Source organism: Mobula birostris, chromosome 8 (genome assembly GCF_030028105.1).
Source record: "Mobula birostris isolate sMobBir1 chromosome 8, sMobBir1.hap1, whole genome shotgun sequence".
Classification (NCBI taxonomy): domain Eukaryota; kingdom Metazoa; phylum Chordata; class Chondrichthyes; order Myliobatiformes; family Myliobatidae; genus Mobula; species Mobula birostris.
In genome coordinates, this window is record NC_092377.1 from 135044775 (window position 1) to 135070899 (window position 26125).

At 45.5% G+C, this 26125-nt stretch overlaps 1 protein-coding gene across 1 annotated transcript in view; it reads right to left on the bottom strand.

Annotated features, from left to right (window-relative positions):
• Positions 1 to 12466: 12466 nt before the first annotated feature.
• LOC140201735 (RNA/RNP complex-1-interacting phosphatase-like) overlaps positions 12467 to 26125 on the bottom strand; it is a 31704-nt gene continuing 18045 nt past the window's right edge. Inside the window, exon 9 of the mRNA XM_072266336.1 lies at positions 12467 to 13922. Within this exon, the coding sequence (XP_072122437.1) occupies positions 13544 to 13922 (379 nt within the window). The 3' untranslated portion in view covers positions 12467 to 13543. The remainder of the gene's footprint in view (positions 13923 to 26125) is intronic.

The following is a 26125-nucleotide window of genomic DNA, read 5'->3' on the forward strand; positions in this document are numbered from 1 at the left end:
AGAGTGAAGACTTTCCAGGCGCAGATCCATGGTCTCGCAAGACTAATGGGTGCCTTTACTTACTTGGCCTTTTCTCCTTGGAGCGACAGAGGATGAGAGGTGACCTGATAGCGGTGTATAGGATGATGAGGGGCGTTGATCGTGTGGATAGTCAGAGCCTTTTTTCCCAGGGCTGAAATGGGTAACACGAGGGGGCATAGTTTTACGGTGCTTGGAAATAGGTACTGAGGGGACATCAGGGGTAAATTTTTCACATAGTGGGTGTGTGGAATGCACTGCCATTAGAAAGATAGAGGGCTATGCAGTAGGGAATTTCTAGAGTTAGCAACATGCTCGGCACAACATTGTGGGCCAGAGGGCCTGTACTGTGTGGTAAATTTCTGTGTTATGCAGTCACTCTGGATGGATCACACTACAGACCCCTAGTAGCCGTGGGACATCGAGGAACAGATCTGCAGGCAGATTAGGGAAAGATGCAAACCCAACAGTGTTGTTGTCGCAGGTGATTTCAACTTCTCTAATACAGACAGGGACGTCCTGAGGGCATGAGGTTCTGATAGGGCAGAATTTGGTAGATGCATCGAGGATGGACTATGAAATCAGAATGTTGATCATCCAACAAAAGGAGGGACATGAGTCTGACCATGTGACTGACCTTTCAGTGAGGGAACAGTGATCACAACTCTGTAAGTTTTAAGATAGTTATGAATAAGGATATGAAAGGACAAGTACTTTAGGAAGGCCTTAGATAAGATCCTGAATGGGAATTTGGCATTCAGAATGAGGTAGTGAATCAGATTGGACATTGGCTTCACAGGAGAGGGTAGTAGATGGTTGCCTCTGTGACTGGAGGCCTGTGAGTAGTGGCATGCCGCAGGGATCGGTGTTGGATCTATTCTTAGTCATCTGTATCAGTGATCTGAATGATAACGTGGTAAACTGGATCAGCAAATTTGTAGATGACACCAAGATTGGGGGTGTAGTGGACAACGAGGCAGGCTGTCAAAGTTTACAGCAGGATCTGCACCAGCTGGAAAATGGGCTGACAGATGGCAGATGGAATTTAATACAGACAAGTGTGAGGGGTTGCACTTTGGGAGGACAAACCAGGGTAGGACTTACACGGTGAATGGTAGGGCACTGAGGAGTGTGGTAGAACAAAGGGATCTGGCAATACAGAAGTTCTTTGAAAGTGATATCACAGGCAGAGCGGGTTGAGAACAGCTTCTGGCACATTTGCCTTCATAAATCAAACTACTGAGTACAGCAGTTGAGATGCTATAGGTTAAAGTTGAAGGGTAAAATGTTTAAACAGAACGTTAGGAGAACTTCAAAGTGGTGAGACCGGAATAAGCGGTCAGCGGAAGTGGAAGCAGGTTTGATTTCAATATTTAAGAGAAACTTGAATAGGTACATGGATGGAGGGTCGAGCTCTGAGAGTAGGTCAATAGGATTAGGCAGCATTAATAGTTTGGCACTGACTAGAGGGGCTGAAAGGACTAGATCTGTGCTGTAATGTTCTATGACTATGTATAAGCCTAGAGGGGGAGTATTTGGGTGTAACAAGTTATGAGAACATTGGGCAGGAACTAGGGAGGTTTCATTGGGAACAACTGTTCACATCTGACATGCAGAGGGTGTTTAAGGACCACCTGAAAAAAATATAAGACTGGTATGCTCCACTAAGAAGGATGGCAAGGTAAGGGATCCTTAGAATATGAAAGGTGATGAATTTAGGCAAGAAGAAAAAGAAAGCATATGTAAGGTTTAGGAAGCTTAAAATAAAATGAGGCTCTTTGGGATTATATAGAAGCTTGAAAAATACTCAAGAAGAGAATTGGGAGAATTTAGAAGGGCTCATGAAAAGTCCTTCGCAAGTAGGATTAAAGAGAATCCCAAGGCATTATAGATGAATCAGGAGCAAGGGAATAACTAGGGAATGTGTCAGACAGTTCAAGGAAAGAGAAGGGAATGTTTGGTTGCGGGGAGAAAATATGGACAAGGCCCTGAAGTACTTTGTATCAGTGTTTACAAAGAAGAAGGACATGGAGGAGAGCAGTGTGGAGCATGCTTGTAAGCTCAGGCATTTTGAGATGAAGAACTAGTGTTGAGTCTCTTGAAGAATGTTACAGTGGATAAGTCCACAGGCTATGATGGGATGGGTTTACCCCAGGCTATTGAGACAGGCAAGAGGTGAGATTGTGGGGGCCTTGTCTAAGATCTTTATGTCCTGTCTAGACTAGCGGTCCCCAACCACCCGGCCGCGGACCGGTACCGGGCCGTGAGGAAACGATATGATTTGGCAATATGAGTCAGCTGCACCTTTCCTCATTCCTTGTCACGCACTGTTGAGCTTGAATGCACACGAGATCATTATGCACACATCATCCATGTCAGTGCGGGAAGGAGATCAATTCCTCGAGCTTGCAAATGACGGCAGGTTGAAAAGTAAGTTTGACATAACATCTCTGCTGGCATTCTGGATCAAAGTCAAGGCTAAATATCCCGAGACAGCCACAAAAGCACTGAAAATGTTGCTTCCATTTCCAACATATCTCTGCGATGAATGCAACGAAAACTAAATTGTGGAATAGACCGGACATAAGGAACCCCCTTCGAGTATCACTGTCTCCCATCACCCCTCGATAGGACCGTCTTGTTGCAGGGAACAAGTATTCAGTCCAGGGCTCCCACTAATTCAGCAATATTGGTGTGTTGCAATGACCTTATATGTTCATATGGGGAAAATATGTGCTGTGTGTTTAATATCCAAACGTTACTTAAAATGTTATGATGCTATTGACTTACTTATATAACCATATAACAATTACAGCAGGGAAACAGGCCATCTCTGCCCTTCTAGTCCGTGCCGAATGCTACTCTCACCTAGTCCCACCGACCTGCACACAGCCCATAACCCTCCATTCCTTTCCTGTCCATATACCTGTCCAATTTTTCTTTAAATGATAATATCGAACCTGCCTCTACCACTTCTACTGGAAGTTTGTTCAACACTTACTTCAAGCTCCCCTGATAATTGACTTATCGCTATATTCATGCGAGGAAAATATGCGCTGTGTGTTTAATATTAAATTCGTTAGATAAGCCCTTTTAGAAATGAAATTGAGTGTATTAGCTACTTATCACCTATATTCCGGTCGTGATTAACACCCCCCCTCCCCAGACAGAATCGCCAAAAACGATTTGCAGAAAAAACTCGGCACATACACGCATACGCAAGTCAGGCATGCGCACTGGTGCCCACGCAAGGCTTCATGGTCATTGTTTTTTTGGGGTAAAAACGTATTTGACTGCTACTCTTGTCCGTTGGCAACCCTACCTCCCGCGCCCGCCCCCTGCCGGTCGGTCCGCAAGAATATTGTCAATAATAAACTGGTCCACGTTGCAAAAAAGGTTGGGGGCCCCTGGTCTAGACACATACAATGTCCCAGAGGATTCATGGGTAGCAAATAATGTTTAAGAAGGGAAATAAGGATAATCCTGGAACCATAGACTGGTGAATCTGGGACCAGTGGTAGCAAAGTGGTTGGAGAGGAATCTTCGGGATAGATGAGCATTTGGAAATCCATGGCTTAACAGTGGACAGTCAGCAATGGTTTTGTACAGGGCAAGTCGCCTTAGTCACTTGGTTGGGTTTCATGAGGAGGTGGTGAAGCCAATTAATGAAGTAGAGAATCAGGTTTATCATTAGTGACAGATTAGTGATAGATGCATCACCAAAGACTTGCAAGTACCTACATTCGTACGGTGGAAAGCATTCTGGCTGGTTGCATCACAGCCCCAGGTATCGAGCCTCTACAGCACAAGGTTGCAAAAAGCTGCAAAAATCTGTCACTAATGATAAACCTGATTCTCTACTTCATTAATTGGCTTCACCACCTCCTCATGAAACCCAACCAAGTGACTAAGGCGACTTGCCCTGTACAAAACCATTGCTGACTGTCCACTGTTAAGCCATGGATTTCCAAATGCTCATCTATCCCGAAGATTCCTCTCCAACCACTTTGCTACCACTGGTCCCAGATTCACCAGTCTATGGTTCCAGGATTATCCTTATTTCCCTTCTTAAACATTATTTGCTACCCATGAATCCTCTGGGACATTGTATGTGTCTAGACCAGGGGCCCCCAACCTTTTTTGCAACGTGGACCAGTTTATTATTGACAATATTCTTGCGGACCGACCGGCAGGGGGCGGGCGCGGGAGGTAGGGTTGCCAACGGACAAGAGTAGCAGTCAAATACGTTTTTACCCCAAAAAAACAATGACCATGAAGCCTTGCGTGGGCACCAGTGCGCATGCCTGACTTGCGTATGCGTGTATGTGCCGAGTTTTTTCTGCAAATCGTTTTTGGCGATTCTGTCTGGGGAGGGGGGGTGTTAATCACGACCGGAATATAGGTGATAAGTAGCTAATACACTCAATTTCATTTCTAAAAGGGCTTATCTAACGAATTTAATATTAAACACACAGCGCATATTTTCCTCGCATGAATATAGCGATAAGTCAATTATCAGGGGAGCTTGAAGTAAGTGTTGAACAAACTTCCAGTAGAAGTGGTAGAGGCAGGTTCGATATTATCATTTAAAGAAAAATTGGACAGGTATATGGACAGGAAAGGAATGGAGGGTTATGGGCTGTGTGCAGGTCGGTGGGACTAGGTGAGAGTAGCATTCGGCACGGACTAGAAGGGCAGAGATGGCCTGTTTCCCTGCTGTAATTGTTATATGGTTATATAAGTAAGTCAATAGCATCATAACATTTTAAGTAACGTTTGGATATTAAACACACAGCACATATTTTCCCCATATGAACATATAAGGTCATTGCAACACACCAATATTGCTGAATTAGTGGGAGCCCTGGACTGAATACTTGTTCCCTGCAACAAGACGGTCCTATCGAGGGGTGATGGGAGACAGTGATACTCGAAGGGGGTTCCTTATGTCCGGTCTATTCCACAATTTAGTTTTCGTTGCATTCATCGCAGAGATATGTTGGAAATGGAAGCAACATTTTCAGTGCTTTTGTGGCTGTCTCGGGATATTTAGCCTTGACTTTGATCCAGAATGCCAGCAGAGATGTTATGTCAAACTTACTTTTCAGCCTGCCGTCATTTGCAAGCTCGAGGAATTGATCTCCTTCCCGCACTGACATGGATGATGTGTGCATAATGATCTCGTGTGCATTCAAGCTCAACAGTGCGTGACAAGGAATGAGGAAAGGTGCAGCTGACTCATATTGCCAAATCATATCGTTTCCTCACGGCCCGGTACCGGTCCGCGGCCGGGTGGTTGGGGACCGCTAGTCTAGACAGGACATAAAGATCTTAGACAAGGCCCCCACAATCTCACCTCTTGCCTGTCTCAATAGCCTGGGGTAAACCCATCCCATCATAGCCTGTGGACTTATCCACTGTAACATTCTTCAAGAGACTCAACACTAGTTCTTCATCTCAAAATGCCTGAGCTTACAAGCATGCTCCACACTGCTCTCCTCCATGTCCTTCTTCTTTGTAAACACTGATACAAAGTACTTCAGGGCCTTGTCCATATTTTCTCCCCGCAACCAAACATTCCCTTCTCTTTCCTTGAACTGTCTGACACATTCCCTAGTTATTCCCTTGCTCCTGATTCATCTATAATGCCTTGGGATTCTCTTTAATCCTACTTGCGAAGGACTTTTCATGAGCCCTTCTAAATTCTCCCAATTCTCTTCTTGAGTATTTTTCAAGCTTCTATATAATCCCAAAGAGCCTCATTTTATTTTAAGCTTCCTAAACCTTACATATGCTTTCTTTTTCTTCTTGCCTAAATTCATCACCTTTCATATTCTAAGGATCCCTTACCTTGCCATCCTTCTTAGTGGAGCATACCAGTCTTATATTTTTTTCAGGTGGTCCTTAAACACCCTCTGCATGTCAGATGTGAACAGTTGTTCCCAATGAAATCTCCCTAGTTCCTGCCCAATGTTCTCATAACTTGTTACACCCAAATACTCCCCCTCTAGGCTTATACATAGTCATAGAACATTACAGCACAGATCTAGTCCTTTCAGCCCCTCTAGTCAGTGCCAAACTATTAATGCTGCCTAATCCTATTGACCTACTCTCAGAGCTCGACCCTCCATCCATGTACCTATTCAAGTTTCTCTTAAATATTGAAATCAAACCTGCTTCCACTTCCGCTGACCGCTTATTCCGGTCTCACCACTTTGAAGTTCTCCTAACGTTCTGTTTAAACATTTTACCCTTCAACTTTAACCTATAGCATCTCAACTGCTGTACTCAGTAGTTTGATTTATGAAGGCAAATGTGCCAGAAGCTGTTCTCAACCCGCTCTGCCTGTGATATCACTTTCAAAGAACTTCTGTATTGCCAGATCCCTTTGTTCTACCACACTCCTCAGTGCCCTACCATTCACCGTGTAAGTCCTACCCTGGTTTGTCCTCCCAAAGTGCAACCCCTCACACTTGTCTGTATTAAATTCCATCTGCCATCTGTCAGCCCATTTTCCAGCTGGTGCAGATCCTGCTGTAAACTTTGACAGCCTGCCTCGTTGTCCACTACACCCCCAATCTTGGTGTCATCTACAAATTTGCTGATCCAGTTTACCACGTTATCATTCAGATCACTGATACAGATGACTAATAATAGATCCAACACCGATCCCTGCGGCATGCCACTACTCACAGGCCTCCAGTCACAGAGGCAACCATCTACTACCCTCTCCTGTGAAGCCAATGTCCAATCTGATTCACTACCTCATTCTGAATGCCAAATTCCCATTCAGGATCTTATCTAAGGCCTTCCTAAAGTACTTGTCCTTTCATATCCTTATTCATAACTATCTTAAAACTTACAGAGTTGTGATCACTGTTCCCTCACTGAAAGGTCAGTCACATGGTCAGACTCATGTCCCTCCTTTTGTTGGATGATCAACATTCTGATTTCATAGTCCATCCTCGATGCATCTACCAAATTCTGCCCTATCAGAACCTCATGCCCTCAGGACGTCCCTGTCTGTATTAGAGAAGTTGAAATCACCTGCGACAACAACCCTGTTGGGTTTGCATCTTTCCCTAATCTGCCTGCAGATCTGTTCCTCGATGTCCCACGGCTACTAGGGGTCTGTAGTGTGATCCATCCAGAGTGACTGCATAACACAGAAATTTACCACACAGTACAGGCCCTCTGGCCCACAATGTTGTGCCGACCATGTTGCTAACTCTAGAAATTCCCTACTGCATAGCCCTCTATCTTTCTAATGGCAGTGCATTCCACACACCCACTATGTGAAAAATTTACCCCTGATGTCCCCTCAGTACCTATTTCCAAGCAGCGTAAAACTATGCCCCCTCGTGTTACCCATTTCAGCCCTGGGAAAAAAGGCTCTGACTATCCACACGATCAACGCCCCTCATCATCCTATACACCGCTATCAGGTCACCTCTCATCCTCTGTCGCTCCAAGGAGAAAAGGCCAAGTAAGTAAAGGCACCCATTAGTCTTGCGAGACCATGGATCTGCGCCTGGAAAGTCTTCACTCTCTAGGGCGCAGGCCTGGGCAAGGTTGTATGGAAGACCGGCAGTTGCCCATGCTGCAAGTCTCCCCTCTGCACGACACCAATGTTGTGCAAGGGAAGGGCATTAGGAACCGTACAGCTTGGCACCAGTGTCGTCGCAGAGCACTGTGTGATTAAGTGCCTTGCTCAAGGACACAACACATTGCCTCAGCTTGGGCTCGAACTCATGACCTTCAGATCGCTAGTCGAATGCCTTAAGCACTTGGCCACGTGCCCACACAAAGGCCAAGTACACTCAACCTATTCTCATAAGGTACGCCCTCCAATCCAGGCAACATCCTTGTAAATCTCCTCTGCACTCTCTCTGTAGTATCCACATCCTTCCTGTAGCTGGGTGACCAGAACTGAACACAGCATCTTTCTTATTTTTGAATTCTACTCATATAGACTTGGATATATGTCTCATCTGAGTGCAGGTGTGATATTATACCTTACACCTGATTAACAGTGCAACTTTCTCTGTCACTCCCCATATTTTCATCTCCCTCAACATCTTTTCTAAAACAGCAAAACTCTGCCACATTAAGCAGCCAGTCCTGTCCCTCTCTCAACCAAGGCTCCAAAGGATCTTGGTTCCATGTACCAGTCCATGCTCTTAAATTCTTTACCTTAATACCTCTTGCATTAAAATAGACTCGTTTTAATCCATCCTTTTCATCATGCTTCCCCCCCCCCCACCCCCCATTCGTCCTGCTTTAGACTTACTGCTCAGGACATCTACCTGCCTCTCGATCCCTCCACTTTTATCTGGCACTCTGGTTCCCATCCTCTACCAAACTAGCTTAAACTCTCCCGACTTGCACACGTTAATCATGCGGCCAGGATATCAGTTCCCTCCTGTTAAGGCGGATCCACTGGCAGAGCAGGCAAACCAAACTCAGTGTCCCTCCCAGCGCCAACATCTAGGCTCTGATCACACTCATCCAGCTTTGACGGGTGGGCCACATTGTCCACACGCTCAATGCCTAAGGAACTACTAAACTCTGAGCATCATCAGGACAAACAAATTCTAGGACAGAAGCAGGAAGATGGTGAACAAGGTTAGAACATGTGAACTGGGTGAATTGAAAGCTGGTGGATAGGAAATAATTGGATAGAAGCAATCTTTCGCAAATTGGTAATGTTGGATTAGAGTCTAAATTGTTTTTTTTGTGTGCGGTTTAACTGTCCTTATGCTAGATTATATAGTCATAGTCATACTTTATTGATCCCGGGGGAAATTGGTTTTCATTACAGTTGCACCATAAATAATAAATAGTAATAGAACCATAAATAGTTAAATAGTAATATGTAAATTATGCCAGTAAATTATGAAGTAAGTCCAGGACCAGCCTATTGGCTCAGGGTGTCTGATCCTCCAAGGGAGGGGTTGTAAAGTTTGATGGCCACAGGCAGAAATGACTTCCTATGACGCCCTGTGCTGCATCTCAGTGGATATGTTTGCATAATCACCTGCCTTAATGGAGTTTTAAAGCTTTTCAGCCGGTTCTGTAGCTCCTTGGTAGCAGCCGGCCTGTACCACGCCACAAATCAAACTTTGTCATTGGCTGTTCTTATCAAGGAATTTTCTTATTTGTCTGGTTTGAGCTGGCTTTCAGTATGACCATGATTTCTTTGTTGCAACACACATCAAAGTTGCTGGTGAACGCAGCAGGCCAAGCAGCATCTGTAGGAAGAGGTGCAGTCGACGTTTCAGGCCGAGACCCTTCGTCAGGAAGGGTCTCGGCCTGAAACGTCGACTGCACCTCTTCCTACAGATGCTGCTTGGCCTGCTGCGTTCACCAGCAACTTAGATGTGTGTTGCTTGAATTTCCAGCATCTGCAGAATTCCTGTTGTTTATGATTTCTTTGTTCTTTGTTTTCTTCCTTTAGTTCTTAAGTTAACTTAAATAAGAATACTTAAGTAACAATTGGTTGTATGTAACAGTTGTATGCGGTGACATGTACTCCGATAAGTTTTACATTGAACTTTATTACTGTTATTTCTTCGTTATAAACACCTAATAAACAGCTGTAACCACAGGATTTGCACCTCATTCATGACTTCTGAAGAACTTTCTGGACAGTATCACCTCCAGATCCAACAGCAAGGATACTGCAATGTTTTATGAATGGAAGCAACATACAAAAGGGCTTATGTGCCCTGAGTCACAAGTCGTTAACATGCAAATGTAGCAAACAAACAAGTCAAATGGCCCTGATCATTCTAAATAGTGTACAACTTGCATAAAAATAACCCTCACAACACGCTGGAGGAACTCAGCAGGTCGGGCAGCATCCGTGGAAATGATCAGTCGACGTTTCCGGCTGGAACCCTTCGTCAGGACTGAAGAGGGAAGGGGCAGAGGCCCTACAAAGAAGGTGGGGGAGGGTTGGAAGGAGAAGGCTGGTAGGTTCAGTTGAAAAACCAGTAATTTGAAAGACAAAGGGGAGGTGAAGGGGAAGCATCGGTGTCATAGGCAGGAAAACAATGGGTAGTAGAAGGAGGCGGAACCATGAGGGAGGTGATAGGCAGCTGGGGGAGGGGCAGAGTGAAATAGGGATAGAGAAAAAGGAAGGGGGAGGGAATTACCGGAAGCTGGAGAATTCTATGTTCATACCAATGGGAGACTACCTAGACGGTATATGAGGCATTGCTCCTCCAACCTGAGTTTGGCCTCATCATGGCAGTAGAGGAGGCCATGTATGGACATATCTGAATGGGAATGGGAAGCAGAGTTGAAGTGGGTGGCTACCGGGAGATGCAGTCTGTTGTGGCGGACGAAGTGGAGGTGCTCGACGAAGCGGTCCCCCAATCTGCGTTGGGTTTCACCAATGTAGAGGAGGCCGCACTGGGAGCAATAGATGACCCCAACAGACTCACAAGTTGCATAAAAAGACGTACGTCAGGAGGACGTGAGGTAAAGATTCACCAAACTAGTTGTTGGGATGATGAGTTGTCATACAAGGAGAGACTGAATGGGTTAAGCCTCTTCTCATAAAGTTTTGAAACACCACTGATGTCTTCACTAAAACAATTTCTCAGAAGGCACGATATCCTGAGGGAACTAGCATCAAAATGTCCTTGTATAGTACTGAATTAAGGAGAAACGATCCAGTGTGGGGGAAGCACTGGAATTAGATTAATTACTATCTTGTTGAATGGTAGAATGGGTCTGACAGTTGAGTGAGCTGTGTCCTTGAAACTGTGGGAATCTCTGGTTCATGATCACAAACCAGCGGAGAAGGTGTTGCACTTTCGGGAGGACAAACCAGGGTAGGAGTACACAGGGGCACCAACTAGTACAGAGGGACCTGGGAAAACAGATGCATAATTTATGGAAATCAGTGTCATGCCGATAGTGTACCATAAAGAGATCTTTGGCCCACTGGCCTTCATAAATCAAAGTAATGAGTACAGGTATTGGGATATTACGTTGAAATTATATATCGGTGAGGTCTAATTTGGAGTACTGAGTGCACCTACCTACAGGAAAGATATCAATAAGATTGAAAGACTGCGAAGAACATTTATAAGGATGTTGCCAGCACTTGAGGACCTGAGTTATAGGGAAAGGTCGAATAGGCTATGACGTTATTTCCTGGAGCATCGGAGAATGGGGGAAGATTTGAATTGAATTGAATTGACTTTATTACTTACATCCTTCATATGCATGAGAAGTAAAAATCTTTACGTTACGTCTCCGTCTAAATGTGGAATGTATAGTAATTTATAATAAATAGTATGTACAACAGGACAGTCAATATAACATAGAAATGCAATTGTATCAGCGGGAGTTAATCAGTCTGATGGCCTGGTGGAAGAAGCTGTCCCGGAGCCTGTTGGTCCTGGCTTTTATGCTGCGGTACCGTTTCCCTGATGGTAGCAGCTGGAACAGTTTGTGTTTGGGGTGACTCGGGTCCCCAATGATCCTTCAGGTCCTTTTTACACACCTGCCTTTGTAAATGTCCTGAATAGTGCGAAGTTCACATCTGCGGATGCGCTGGGCTGTCTGCACCACTCTCTGCAGAGTCCTGCGATTGAGGGAAGTACAGTTCCCATACCAGACAGTGATCCAGCCAGTCAGGATGCTCTCAATTGTTCTCCTGTAGAAAGTTCTTAGGATCTGGGGGCCCATACCAAACTTCTTCAACCGTCTGAGGTGAAAGAGGTGCTGTTGTGCCTTTTTCACCACACAGCTGGTATGTGTGGTGAAAAACCACGTGAGGTCCTTGGTGATGTTTATGCCGAGGAACTTAAAGCTGTTCACCCTCTCAACCCCAATTATGTGGGGAAAAGACAGGGATAAATGCTTCCCTCCCCCACAGAGGCTGGGTGCAACCATCATTAGAAGTCATGGGTTAAAGGTGAAATGTTTGAAGGGAGCATTAGTGGAACTTCTTCACTCAAAGCCAAGTAAAAGCATGGAACGAGCTGACACTGGAAGTGATGAATAGGGGTTTGGATAAGTATATGGATGGGAGGGGTACGGAAGACTATGGTCAAGGTGCAAGTTGATGCGACTAGGCAGAATAACAGCTCTGCATAGACTAGATGGCCCGAACGGCCTGTTTCTGTGCTGTAGCTCTCTATGACTCTAAGTATGTGGAAAGGCACAAAGTCTCCTCAATGAAAGCATGAGGGAAGTAAAAACAAACAGCAAAGAGTGCACAATCAAATCATCTAATCAATCCCACTACTTGTGGGAAATCCATTGGTCTCATTCAATCTGTGTTAAATGGCAGCAGAAGTAGTAAATGATTGTTGACACCATTAGCTGTTAAATATAGGCCCTTTGTAGAAATGAGGTCAAGACTTAGACATATCACACTCACAACTCTCAAAATTATTTCTACTGTTCTGAACACTGCAGAAAGATAAAATTATACAAGTGGCCAAAATTAATTTATTTTGATTCCACATTACATTTAATAATGAGCATAGAAATTCTTGTTTCAAGCCTTCCTCAAACATTGATGCTGTGAATTTTAGGAGAATCTGGTAAAAAGATGAGGCACAAGATATCACTGCAAAAACTAACAAGATGTACAACCCAGAACACAGAGGGTCCTCAATTTAAAAGCTGCAACCACACGCCAGAGCCCCTGCCCATCCTCCACGAGGCAAAGAGAACGTTGATCAGGAGCCTGTGGAACTTGACTGGCAACTGAGTCTGCTCTCAGATCGGCACCACACTCATTACCAGATAAGGTTCATTGATCCAGAGATGATCCTGATGATTCTTCCGATGTTCCCATTTAAATGAGCCAAAAAAAAACAACAGGGAGAAGAGCTGGGTGTCACAGCAGTCAAGTCAGACCATCAAACACAAACCTGTCACATTCAAGTTTCAGATGTAACATTTACCAATGGTTTCTGACTGACTTAAGATTTGGGTATCTATTTGTTGCCCATGGAAAGATTAAAAATCGACCCCAACTCGATGTAAAATGAATCTAGTTCAGCACAGACTAGATGGACCAAAATACTCGTTTCTGAGCTGTAGTTCTTCATGACTCTAAGTACCTGTAAAGGTACGAAGTGTCCTCAGTGGAGCAGGACACCAGTATCTGTGCAGTATATCGACATCCCGCCGGCTGAACGAAATCTGCACTGTGTCCCCTCAGACCGAATATCCGGAGTGCCATTCAATTCCAAGTCCTCCCAACCCGTTAGATGGAGAGCGCATGAACTGCGGAAGGCTGTTGGGGCTGTTCTGTGAATTAAGGAAAGCTGATGGGGAGACAGTGATGTCAGGAAATGAATTAAAGATTGGGAGTTGAACACAATATTGTGGTGGATGGTGTGAGATTTCTCTACGTATGTAGCAACACACTAAAAAAATGCAGTGATGCCCTGAGACAGTAGCTGTTTTCTGAACTAGTCCCTCAGCTGCAGTTTTATCGTGCACATTGTTTCAGTTCCTCTTAATCAAAGTGACTAAAATACCCGTCCACATTTCAATTGTCCCATCGTAGATGCGTGTTTCCTCTAACCTGACCTTGAGAGATCAGGTTCTTTCCCCTGGTACTCCTTGCAGAACGCTGTTGGTAACCAGCCCAGGGGTGCAGCAGCTGATCTCTGCCCCAAGGAGATTCCACCTGGCACTGTTGCCATGGAGAATGAGCCCGGTAATTCCTCCAGGACGACTGCTGCCACCTGCCAGTATGGTCTGAAGATGCACCACGTTGTCCATTACTTAGCACTGGTTGATGAAGAGCCCTATTACCCCCGAAACGGCCTGTCGGCAAGTAGGAATTAGCAGATTGCTCGGGCGGGCAGGCGAAGTGACTGAAATCACGACGGTCATTCCTCGCAGGGTATTTAGCTTGCTTTGCCCTGTAAGAGAACCACCAGAATATCATTTACAACACAAGTCACGAAAACCTGCAGATGCTGGAACAGCTGGAGGAAGCCTTCAGATCAGGCAGCACCTGTGTGGAGGTAAAGGGTGGTCAGTGTTTCAGATTAAGACCATGAGAGTATAGACGGAGGATGGGCAGCTTTTGCTATAACGAAAGACACATTTTCTTGCAACTCATTCCACACACACACTACCTCAGAAAAAAAAGTTGCCCCTTAGGTTCCTATTAAATATTTCCCCCCCATCAACTAAACCCCTCAAAATTATCCCCAACGCTGGGGAAAAGACTGAATACATTCAGCTAAGGACTCGGAAGACAGTTTGGGAGAGTGGGCAAAGATGGGGCAGATGGAATATAGAGTATGGTCATGCAATTTGGTAGAAGGAATAAAACCACAGACCATTTTCTAAATGGGGAGAAAATTCAAAACTCAGAGGTGCAGAGGGCCTTGGGAGTTCTCATACAGGATTCCCTAAGTGTTAACTTGCAGGTCAAGTCAGTGGTAATGAGTGCAAATGCGATGTTAGCGTTCATTTCAATAAGACAAGAACATAAAAAGAAGGATGTAACACTGAAGCTTTATAAGGCACTGATCTGACTGCACTTGGAGTATTGTGAGCAGTTTTGGTCTCCTTGTCGAAGAAAAGATGTGGTGACATTGGCAAGGGTCCAGAGGAGGCTCATGAGAGTGATTCTGGGAGTAAAAGGGTTAATTTATGAACAATGCTGGATGGCTCCAGGCCTGTACTCGATGGAATTTAGAACCCATCAAATATTGAAAGGCTTAGACAGAGTGGATGTGGAGATGATGTTTCCTATAGTGGGGTAATAGGACCAGAGGGCACAGCTTCAGAATAGTGGGATGTCTATCTAGATCAGAGATGACGACAAATTTCTTTAGCCTGTGGAATTCATTGCCACAAACTGCTTTGGAGACCAAGTCATTGGGTATATTAAAGCAGAGGTTGATAGATTTTTGATTAGTCAGGGCATTAAAGGTTATGGAGAGAAGGGAGGAGTATACTGAGAGGGATAATGAATCAGCCATGATAAAATTGCAGAGCAGACTCGTTGGGGTGAATGGCCCTATCCATGCCTTTCACCATGTGCATCACTATAAAAATCACCCTTTATCATCAAAGCTCTAAGGAACCAGATCCTAATCAGTTCAACCTCGCCCTATAACGTTGTCCTTCAAGTCCTGACTACACGCTTGACCATTTCCTGCACTCTTTCCAGTTTAGCAATACATTTCCTACAGCAAAACTACCAGAAGTGAACACACCAATGTGGCCTCACCAATCTCCTGTACACCTGAACTATGACCTCCCAATTTCATACAGCATGGGAGCAGGGACTTGAGCCCAACTGATTGTTGCCCAGTGAACAAGTCCCATCTGACTGCATTTGGCCTATAACCCTCCAAATCTCCCCTCTGCATGTACTTATCTAGATGTCTTTTGAATGTTGCTAAGGTGCCCATTTCAACCATTATTTCTGGCAGCTCATTCCAAATATGCACCACCCTCTGTGTGAAGAATCTGACCCTGATTCCACTTTTAAACCTCTTGCTGTGATCTTAAACCTATGCCCTCTTGTTTTTAGCACATTCTCCCTGGGGGGGGGAAAAGATATTTAGCTCTGTCCATCATGACCTTGTATAACCCTTATGAGGTCACCCTATTCGGGAATTATGAAATTATGTGAATATAGCAGATTTTAATTCACGCAAGAACTGATCTTCATTTCTAAATTTAAATTGCAAGCAGTAATCAGTTTTTAGTTAAAAGGACAGCTTTTCAAACAGCACCATCTACAGAGAATGGACTGCTGGCCCACAGCAGGGGGCTGGCTGCTCAAGAGATAAAGTTTGCAAAGTGAAGTGACCATGAGATATTCTCATCTGCTTCAGCCAAACTTAAGACAATGGGGTTATGCTAACTGGCCTACAAACCAGGCAACATGGCTGAGTTATTTGCACCATTGTGACCGAGTTCAAGCTGGCAGACAAGACTGATTTTGTCACTTTGTATATGGTCACAAGTATAGTTGATCAATCAATAGTTGAAATATTTGTGTATTCAGAGTCTGCAGTAACAACCTTAATTTTGGGTGTCTGGGATCTCTGTACCCAGAAGCTTTTAGACCCTCTGTGTGAATTACTTTGTTCCAGCAAAGATGTTTGAACTTTCAGAGGAGTCTGGCACTGCAAATATGTAATTTAAAGGAGCCTCTGTCAACCCAAAATATTGAAGTAAACAATGTCATTGCAACTATTCAAATAGTATTGAATCACCTTCTGTTACCTTTCATCTTAAAAAGTATAAAATGTGATGAACTTTGTGTTTTAAAGACTCTATCAAGAGGGTCTCAAGAGAATGCCTGCTTGTCGTGATGATTAAAGACCTTTATATCACTAGTTTCAGTGTCTCTTTGGTGACTTAGATCACAGTCACAACAACCTCTCAATCTTCTACATTACAGGGGATGAAGTCCTAGTCTACACAGCCTCTCCTTGTAACTCGGGTCCCAAGTCTAGGCAACACCCTGGTAAATTGTTTCCACAATCTTTCTGGTTTAATAACAAAACTGTACTCCTACGCTCTGTCCGCCAGAGAAAGCAGGATCTCCCAGTGGCCACACATTTTAATTCCACATCCCATTCCCATTCTGACATGTCTATCCACGGCCTCCTCTACTGTAAAGATGAAGCCACACTCAGGTTGGAGGAACGACACCTTATATTCCATCTGGCTAGCCTCCAACCTGATGGCATGAACATTGACCTCTCTAACTTCCGCTAATGGCCCACCTCCCCCTCGTACCCCATCCATTATTTATTTATATACACACATTCTTTCTCTCACTCTCCTTTTTCTCCCTCTGTCCCTCTGACTATACCTCTTGCCCATCCTCTGGGTTCCCCGCTCCCCCTTTTCCTTCTCCCTGGGCCTCCTGTCCCATGATCCTCTCATATCCCTTTTGCCAATCACCTGTCCAGCTTTTGGTTCCATCCCTCCCCCTCCTGTCTTCTCCTATCATTTTGGATCTCCCACTCCCCCTCCCACTTTCAAATCTCTTACTAGCTCTTTCTTCAGTTAGTCCTGACGAAGGGTCTCGGCCCAAAACGTCGACTGTACCTCTTCCTAGAGATGCTGCCTGGCCTGCTGTGTTCACCAGCAACTTTGATGTGTGTTTCTTGTACTCAGTGCTCTGACTGATGAAGGCCAGCATGGCAAATGCCTTTTCCAGGAAATGGTGCCAGAATGACAGCTTGTCAAAAGGGTATTGCCATAATCACAGGTAATTTCAATCTACATATCGTCTGAAGAAATGAAACTGATAAAGGCTGCTGAGATAAGAAACACAAAGAATACTTCTGGGTTAGGTTGTTGGAATTGCACATGCTGGAGTCAAGGAAGACTCAGTCTGGAATTCCACGATAGGATTAATTAATTACCCCTAGAGGATGCTTCTTTTACCGGGGAATTCTAGGACCAGAGGGCACAGCCTCAAAGTAGAAGGACGTCCCTTTAGAACAGAGATGAAGAGGAATTTCTTGAGCCAGATGATGGTGAATCTGGAATTCATTGCCACAGATGGCTGTAGAGGGTAAGTCACTGGTACACTTAAAGTGGAAGTTGCTAGGCTCTTGGTTAGTAAGGGTGTCAAAGGTTACAGGAAGGAAGTAGGACGTTGGCGTTTAAAGATAATATATCAGCTATGATGAAATGGCAGAGCAGACTTGATGGGCAGAATGGCCCAATTATGTTCCTTATGACACTGACAATGAAATAATCATAATTTTGCCATCAGTTTAACAGAAAACACTTTGCAATGAGAAGGGGAAGAATTATGCACTCAGCAAACTCATCATAGACTAGTCATGAAGCATAGGGATGGCTGGTTCAGATAATTATTACCCTCACCCAAATGAGCACCTGTATAACAGAGGGAACCGGGACTGTAAGCGCACATTTAAAAGGAGATTTGCGGGATAAGTTTTTTTATATGAAGACAGGGATGGGTGCCTGGAACATGCTGCCGGGAGGCAGTGGAAGCAGAGATTTATTCATTTAGAGTACAGCATGGTAACAAGCTTCTTCAGACCCATCAACCAGCACTGCCCAATTACACACATGACCAATTAACCCATGTCTTTGAAATGTGGGAGCAAACAGGAACACCCGGAGTGAACCCACACAGTCATGGGGACAACTTACAAACTCCTTACTGACAGCAGCAGGAGTGAAACCTGGGTCACTGGCACTGTGATAGTGTTATGTTAACCTCTACACTATTGCCCTGTCTGGAGTGCATGGGAGGGGTAGCGCCTCTAGATGGGGGGGCTTGTCGCACTCCTTGGAGTGGCTCGTCATCTACTGGTCCCCGCCAACACCCAGCTCTCACCTGTGGCTCCCTGTAGCTGTTTGCATGCAACAGCCGCCACACCCCAGGCAACGGCTTCAACAGGCCGGCTAAACCAGATGACGGTAGCCAATGGGTCTGAAACCCTTGGTGAGATAGGAATTTGCTCATCCCAGCATGCGAAGACTGCTTCGGTGGATCAGAGAAAGGAAACCCCGGGGGTTCAACGGCTGAGAAGGCGTTGCAACAGCGCATTGTGGAGTGCGTAGGGCGCGGCATAGCACTTAAGAAGACGCAGCCAAGGAAGTTGCCAGACGTAACGATTCTTCGTGCCACTGGATCCTGACTTCTGAGGCTGAGAGAGTGGGATTGTCTCTGGGCAAGGCTTTTCCACTTTAGCATCTTTCACGCACTGGTTACATTGTGCAATGGTCAGCTGGTGGCGCAGTGAGATCAGCGCCGGGCTCGAGAGGTTCTCGAGTTCGATCCAGTGACAGGCCACCCAAGAGCGCGCTCTCCATCCGTGCCGGGTTGATGTCGAGCTCGGAACTCCGCCTTGTTTAAAAAAAAACACTGCCACCCTGCACAATGTTGTCTTCCTCGCACCCCGAGAACAACCATCAAATTGCCCTGTCCATGATAACAACACACGAGAGCATCAACTACCTGCAGATCTGCGGTTTCAGAGTCACGCAGTACGGAGACAATTCCTTCTGACTACTGCTCTGCAATGACCATCGAGTGTCTAACTTACAACAGTCTGGAAAACTGACAGTAGATTTATTAAAGGGCTGTAATGACAAACTGCAGGCCAGTGAGCTTAATGTCAGTGGTGAGCAAGTTATTGGTGGGGATTCTGAAAGAGGATCCAACCACATATGGAAAGGCAAGGCATTGGTTAGGAATAGTCAGCATGGCTTTGTGCGTAGGAGATTGAAACTCAAATCTGACTGAGCTTTTTGAAGAGGTGACAAAGAAGATCGACAAGGGCAGGATGGTAGACGTTGACGAACTAACACCTTTGACAAGATCCTGCATGGTAGGCTGGTCTGGAGGTGGGATCACATGGGATCCAGAGCTTATTAATTGGATACAAAATTGCTTTGGTGGACAGAGTCAGAGGGTGGTAGTGGAGGCTCGTTTTTTCAAATAGGAGAACTGGGTCAATTGTTAATACAGGCAATGAAGGCAACCTGGACTTACACAGTGAACGGTAGGCAACTGAGGATTGTGGTAGAACAAAGGGATCTAGGAATACAGGACCATAATTCGTTGAAAGTGGCATCACATGGTTCTAAAGAAAGCTTTTGGCACATTGGCCTTCATAAATCAGAGCATTGAGTACAGAAGATGGGATGTCATGTTGAAGTTGTGTAAGATGTTGGTGAGGCCTAATTTGGAGCATTGTGTATAGTTTTGGCCACCTACCTACAGGAAAGCTGTAAACAAGGTTGAAAGAGCATAGAGAAAATTTACAAGGGTATTGCCAGGCCTGGAGGACCTGAGTTATAAGGTAAGATTGAATAGGTTAGGACTTCATTCCTTAGAACGTAGATGATTGAGAGGAAATTTGATAAAGGTATACAAAGTTATGAGCGGTATCGATCAGGTAAATGCAATCAGGCATTTTCCACTGAGGCTGGGTGGCACTGCAACCAGAGGTCATGGGTTAAGAGTGAAAGGTGAGAAGCTTAAGGGAAACACAAGGAGAAACTTTTTCACTCACAGGGTCATGAGAGTGTGGAGCGAGTGATGTATGCAAGCTCGATTACAATGTTTAAGCAAAGTTTGGATAGGTACATGGATGGTAGGGGTATGGAGGGCTACGGTCCTGGTGCACGTCAACGGGACTAGGCAGTTTCAATGGTTTTGGCACAGACTGGATGGGCCAAAGGACCTGTTTCTTTTTTATGACTCTAACATATTAAACAAAGTGGCCCCACTTAGGGTTAAACAGAAATCACTTAGAAAATTGTCAGCACGGTAAACAATTCTGTCTGCAAACTCAAGAGATCATGCAGAGTAGCTGAGGGAAAATGAAGAAAAAATGGACTGTAATATTTCCAAGGAAAAACTAGCCTCCTTTAATACTGCTTATGTGCTCTGTATGAAGAGCCCATTGTTCCAAGATTATTACAGGGAATAGCAGTGATTCGAAAATACTGTTTTCAACCATAAACTTTTCAGTTAAACCCTGCCCCAACCTATAATGTCCTCAGTCAAGCATTTGCCACAAAATGAGGAATTCACAACACTTTTCATCAACAAAATTACTTCCATTAGGGAGAGTATAATGGTAACCTCTACATACAACCTCAAAATACTTTTGGTTGGTCCCATAGCCAAGAGATAAACTTCTTGATAAACTTGGGAACTTGGCTCCTCTTGTAAAATCAGAAGTAACTAGCCTGGGTGTTATCCTTGACACAGATATGAATTTTAAATCTCACACAAAGAAAGTGGCCAGGACAGAATCTCCACCAAAACCAGGATGAGGTAACATACCACTCCTGTATTAGCTACTCTGCATTGGCTTCTTGTATTTTTTTTCATAAGTGATTTTAAAGTTTGTGACGAGAATACACATAGATTAAGATGTAGCTGGCCTGTGCTGGCACCAGTGGGATCAGCAGTTGGTCTGCCACCTGTCTTCAGGAGAGAGAGAGATAAGGAAAACAATAGAGCAGCATTTGGAGATGTTAATGAAGGGGAAGGAGAGCTGTCAAGATCGGCTCCCCCTTTGAACCCTGAACTGTTCGAAGTGATGGACAGGCGATACCCCAGCAGGGGGATAAAAAGGGACAGGTTCGCTAAGGCAGGACACACACACGACACCCGAGGTAACGAGACCCTGGAAGCGGTGCGCCTCCCACAAGTCGGTGGGAAGCTGTTGGACGGCTGATCGCAGGACCAAGCCATAGACGCTCAGGGTGGAAAGGCACGATCGGTGGGAACCTGGTGTGTGTCCACCCTTGCCTGGGTGCTGGGTTCACCGCAGAGAAACGATCGTATCTGGAAACGGAGGGGTCACAGTCGGTGACCTCAGATGACATCACAGAGGACTCGCCCAAAAGCTGACTGCGAAGGTCTGTGTGGAAGCCTTGAATATTCATTCGTTTTTGCTCTCTCTCTCCTTCCCCCCACACTGTCCATCTCCCACGGCAGCGATTACTGCGAACTGAACTAAATTGAACTGAACTTTGCGTCACTTTGAAACTGGTCATTTACCCCTAGACAACGATAGAGCTTGATTGATCCTGTTATCTGAATTCTGTGTACATGTATGTTTATCATTGCTGAACTGTTGCATTCATTATCCTTTTGATTAGAGTACTGTGTTGCTTGTTTCTTTAATAAAACTTTCTTAGTTCTATTAATCCAGACTCCAACTGAGTGATCCATTTCTGCTGGTTTGGCAACCCAGTTATGGGGTACGCAACATAAGTGGGGTTCTCGTCCGCGATTTTGAACGCTAAATTTGGGATGGAGTAAATTGATTGGGTCAAAATTCCCGAAAGAAAGAAAAGACAAACAGCAGAAATGGAGGCTGAGGAAATTATAAAGGCGCCGACCTTGGAGGCATTAGAGGATGTTAGGAAATCGGAATTGGTAGCTGTGGCCAAACGGTTGAATCTTGCTAAGGGGAAGTCGACGATGAGGAGAGAGGAGATACACAGAGCTATCGTAGAGCACTATGTATCTAAAGGTGTGTTTCCCCAAGGCGAGCTGGAGGTGGTGTCTATTGAAAAACCTGCTGGAGACGCGGTACAGTTGCAGCTTGAAAAACTGAGACTCGAGCACGAGTTCCGGGTACGGGAGTTGGAGCGAGAAGAGAAAGAGAGGGACAGACAGTTGGAGCGAGAAGAGGAGAGAGAGTTAGAAAGGGAAGAGAGAGAGAGAGAGACAGTTGGAGAGAGAAGAGAAAGAGAGGCAATGGGAGCGAGAAGAGAGAGAGAGGCAGAGGGAAAGGGAATTTGAGCTGGAGAAATTAAAGATAAGGGCCGAGCAGGGGCCCGTGCCGAACCAAGGTGGAGGGTTCCGGGCGACCCAGGAGGTTAGGCTGGTTCCCCCATTTGACGATACCGACGTGGATCAGTACTTTCTCCATTTCGAAAAAGTTGCTACAAGTCAGGACTGGCCGAGGGATAAGTGGGCTGTTTTGCTTCGGAGTGTACTGAAAAGGAAAGCCCAACAAGCTTACTCAGCTTTGTCCGCGGAAGATGCCCAGAGGTACGAGGTGGTGAAAGAGGCCATCCTCAGGATTTATGAGTTGGTCCCGGAGGCATACCGGCAGAGGTTCCGGAATGCGAGGAAGCAGTGGGACCGCACGTATTTAGAGTTTGCCCGTGACATGCAGACATATTGTGAGCGTTGGTGTGCCTCGAAGGGGGTAGAGGGGGATTATGACAGACTGCTACAGCTGATCCTGATTGAGCAGTTTAAAGGTTGTGTCCCTGAGGGTATGAGACCCTACCTAGATGAGAAAGAGGCAGCCACGTTAGCTGCAACTGCTAAGTTGGCGGATGAGTATGCGTTGACGCATAAAATGAAGTTTGCCCCGAGTAAAGGCTACCAGAAGGGTAGTCAGGACGGCGGGGAGAGTCCGCCAGAAAAGTCAGAAAGTAAGCCGGGGACTAGTAAGAAGGATAAGGTAGACCGGGAGCAGTCTGGTAGGAAGTCTCCTGGGGTTGTCTGTTATAATTGTGGGAAAGTCGGACACTTTGCGTCCAGGTGCTTTGCCCCAAAGAAGGAGACGGGAAAAGGAAAAACGGCGATTTTGACTGGCTGTATCGAGCTGGTAAACGAACCGCTAGGACAGGACAGGTCTGCCAAAGTTCAGGAAGGGTGCGAGAGGTTTATCTCAGCCGGATTGGTGTCACTGAAGGAGGGGTTAAAACCAGTTCCAGTGCGGATCTGGAGAGACATGGGAGCGTGTCAGTCACTAATACTGAAGAGTGTATTAGAGTTTAGCTCAGAGACCCAGACTGGGGAGGTCAAGGTCAAAGGTGTTGGGGAAGGGACGGAAGCCGTGTCTTTGCACCAGATACACTTACAAAGCAACCTGGTCTCTGGACTAGTCACGATCGGGGTGAGGCCCGAATTACCGATGAAAGGCATGGAAGTCTTGCTCGGTAATGACCTCGCCGGGGGAATCGTGTTCGAAGCAGTGAGATTGACAGGTCAGCCTGCCAGCATTGAGCCCATGCCAGCATTGAGCCCATGGACTCACAGGTTCATCACGGGACCGCGGCAGTAAATTTAGCTGAGACATTTCTGCTAGCCTTGTACGAGAAGGGGGTAGAAAGTGAAAAGGAGTGTAGTGAAACAAGAGGTAGTGAGGGAGCTGAGACAGACTTAGCATTAGCCAGGAAGGAATTTGTGCAGGCGCAGGAGCGGGACGAGGGGCTGATGGTTTTGGCAGAGACAGCTCTCTCTGACACAGACTTAACAAGGGAACTAGTAGGCTATTGTGTGGAGGAGGAAGTGCTAAGGAAGCAAGGGAGACCAAGTACCGTGCCCGCAGATGAGGAATCGGGGGTGGTGCAAAAGAGTTATGGGGATGAGGTTTTTAACCTGGCCCACAAAGTACCCCCCGGTGGACATTTTGCGGTGCTGGAGGAAACAGTTGGTGGAATCATGAAAGAGGTTTACTGGCTGCCCAGGAGGAAGGATGTTATTGATTATGGCCGACGCAAACTGAGACGGTCACAGACTTTTGATATGCTAACAAACCTAGTCGGTGTTAGCGCGGAAATCAATGAAGCTAGGGTCCCCCTGATAAGAGAAAAAAAACCATTTTGAAAAGATGAGTATGGTATCGACCAGATGGGAGGCGGCTATTGTTTTGGCCAGCTCTGCTAATAAGGTCTCTCCCTTAATCCCCGAACAAAGCGACTCTTTAGGAGAAGTAATTAAACGACTCGCACACGTGTGTTTGATTGTCCCGAGGCGATGCAAAGAACTGGGACGTTGGGTGGTGCTTGTGACACTAGGTCAGCCTAGCGAGCAACAGCCTTATAGAATGAGTAATTCAGTGACTAAAGGGCTGACGAACACAGAGGTGTGTACTGGCGATGTAATACAGCTGTCTGAAGCCAGCTTGATAGTGAACCTTGAAAAAAATGAGTTCAGCCACACGAAGGTCACTTACCTGGGAACTGTGGTGACACGGGCAGCTGGCAGCGATGCAAGCTACAGTGCAGGCTATCGCTGACCTCCCAACCCCGACAGACAAGAGGGCCCTCAGAAGACTCTTGGAGATGGTGGGGTACTGTAGGAAGTTTTGCAATAACTCTGCGGTTACTACCCCTCCCCCTCCTACTAAGCCCTTGCGAGAGAAAACTAAGTCGGAATGGGACGACCCTTGTTAATGTGGTCCAGGACGAAACCAAATGAGAGGTTACATTGATCGCAATTCATCAGTGTTTTTGGCCACTATGAAGTTTGCTAAGTTGGAACCTGGTCTAAGGGATTATTAATAACACATATAAAAGGAACAGAAAATGAGATGGCTGACTGTCTGTCAGGTGTTGACAACTTCAAACTCGCTGTATTAGCCAAATAGCTGATAAAGATGTATATTTGTGTGTATCAAATAATGTATTCATGTTTGTAATTTTTACCCCGCGGTAAAAATCCTTAAAGGGGGGAAGTGTGACAAGAATTCATATAAATTAAGATGTAGCTGTCCTGTGCTGGCACCAGTGGGATCAGCAGTTGGTCTGCCACCTGTCTTCAGGAGAGAGAGATAAGGAAAACATGGAGCAGCATGTGGAGATGTTAATGAAGGGGAAGGAGAGCTGTCAAGATCGGCTCCCCCTTTGAACACTGAACTGTTCGAAGTGATGGACAAGCGATACCCCAGCAGGGGGATAAAAAGGGACAGGTTCGCTAAGGCAGGACACACACACGACACCCGAGGTAACGAGACCCTGGAAGCAGTGCGCCTCTCACAATTCGGTGGGAAGCTGTTGAGGACGGCTGATCGCGGGATCAAGCCATAGACGCTCAGGGTGGAAAGGCACGATCGGCGGGAACCTGGTGTGTGTGCACCCTTGCCTAGGTGCTGGGTTCACCGCAGAGAAACGATCGTATCTGGAAATGGAGGGGTCACGGTCAGTGACCTCAGATGACATCACAAAGGACTCGCCCGAAAGCTGACTGCGAAGGTCTGTGTGGAAGCCTTGAATATGCACTCGTTTTTGCTCTCTCTCTCTCCTTCCCCCCACACTGTCCATCTCCCACGGCAGGGATTACTGCGAGCTGAATTGAACTAAATTGAACTGAACTTTGCGTCACTTTGAAACTGGTCATTTACTCCTAGACAACGATAGAGCTTGATTGATCCTGTTATCTGAATTCTGTGTACATGTATGTTTATCATTGCTGAACTGTTGCATTCATTATCCTTTTGATTAGAGTACTGTGTTGCTTGTTTCTTTAATAAAACTTTCTTAGTTCTATTAATCCAGACTCTAACTGAGTGATCCATTTCTGCTGGTTTGGCAACCCAGTTACAGCGTACGTAACAAGTTCTCTTACTTGTTTTTAAAAGGTCTAACTGTCTGGGACCAGAATACATCACAGAAATGTTTTCCTTTTATAGTCCCGCTTGAGTTTTCAGATCTTCTTCCGACAATCTCCCTCAAAAGATAATTGGCAGGTCACCTTTTCTGAATTAAACTCCCAAACTGTGGAATTCAACACCTAAAACTATAAGGGACACAGACTCAGTTGACACTTTTAAACGCCAGCTCAAAACCTAGTTATTCAACCTTGCTTTTAACGAACATCTTTGTCTTTTATTTT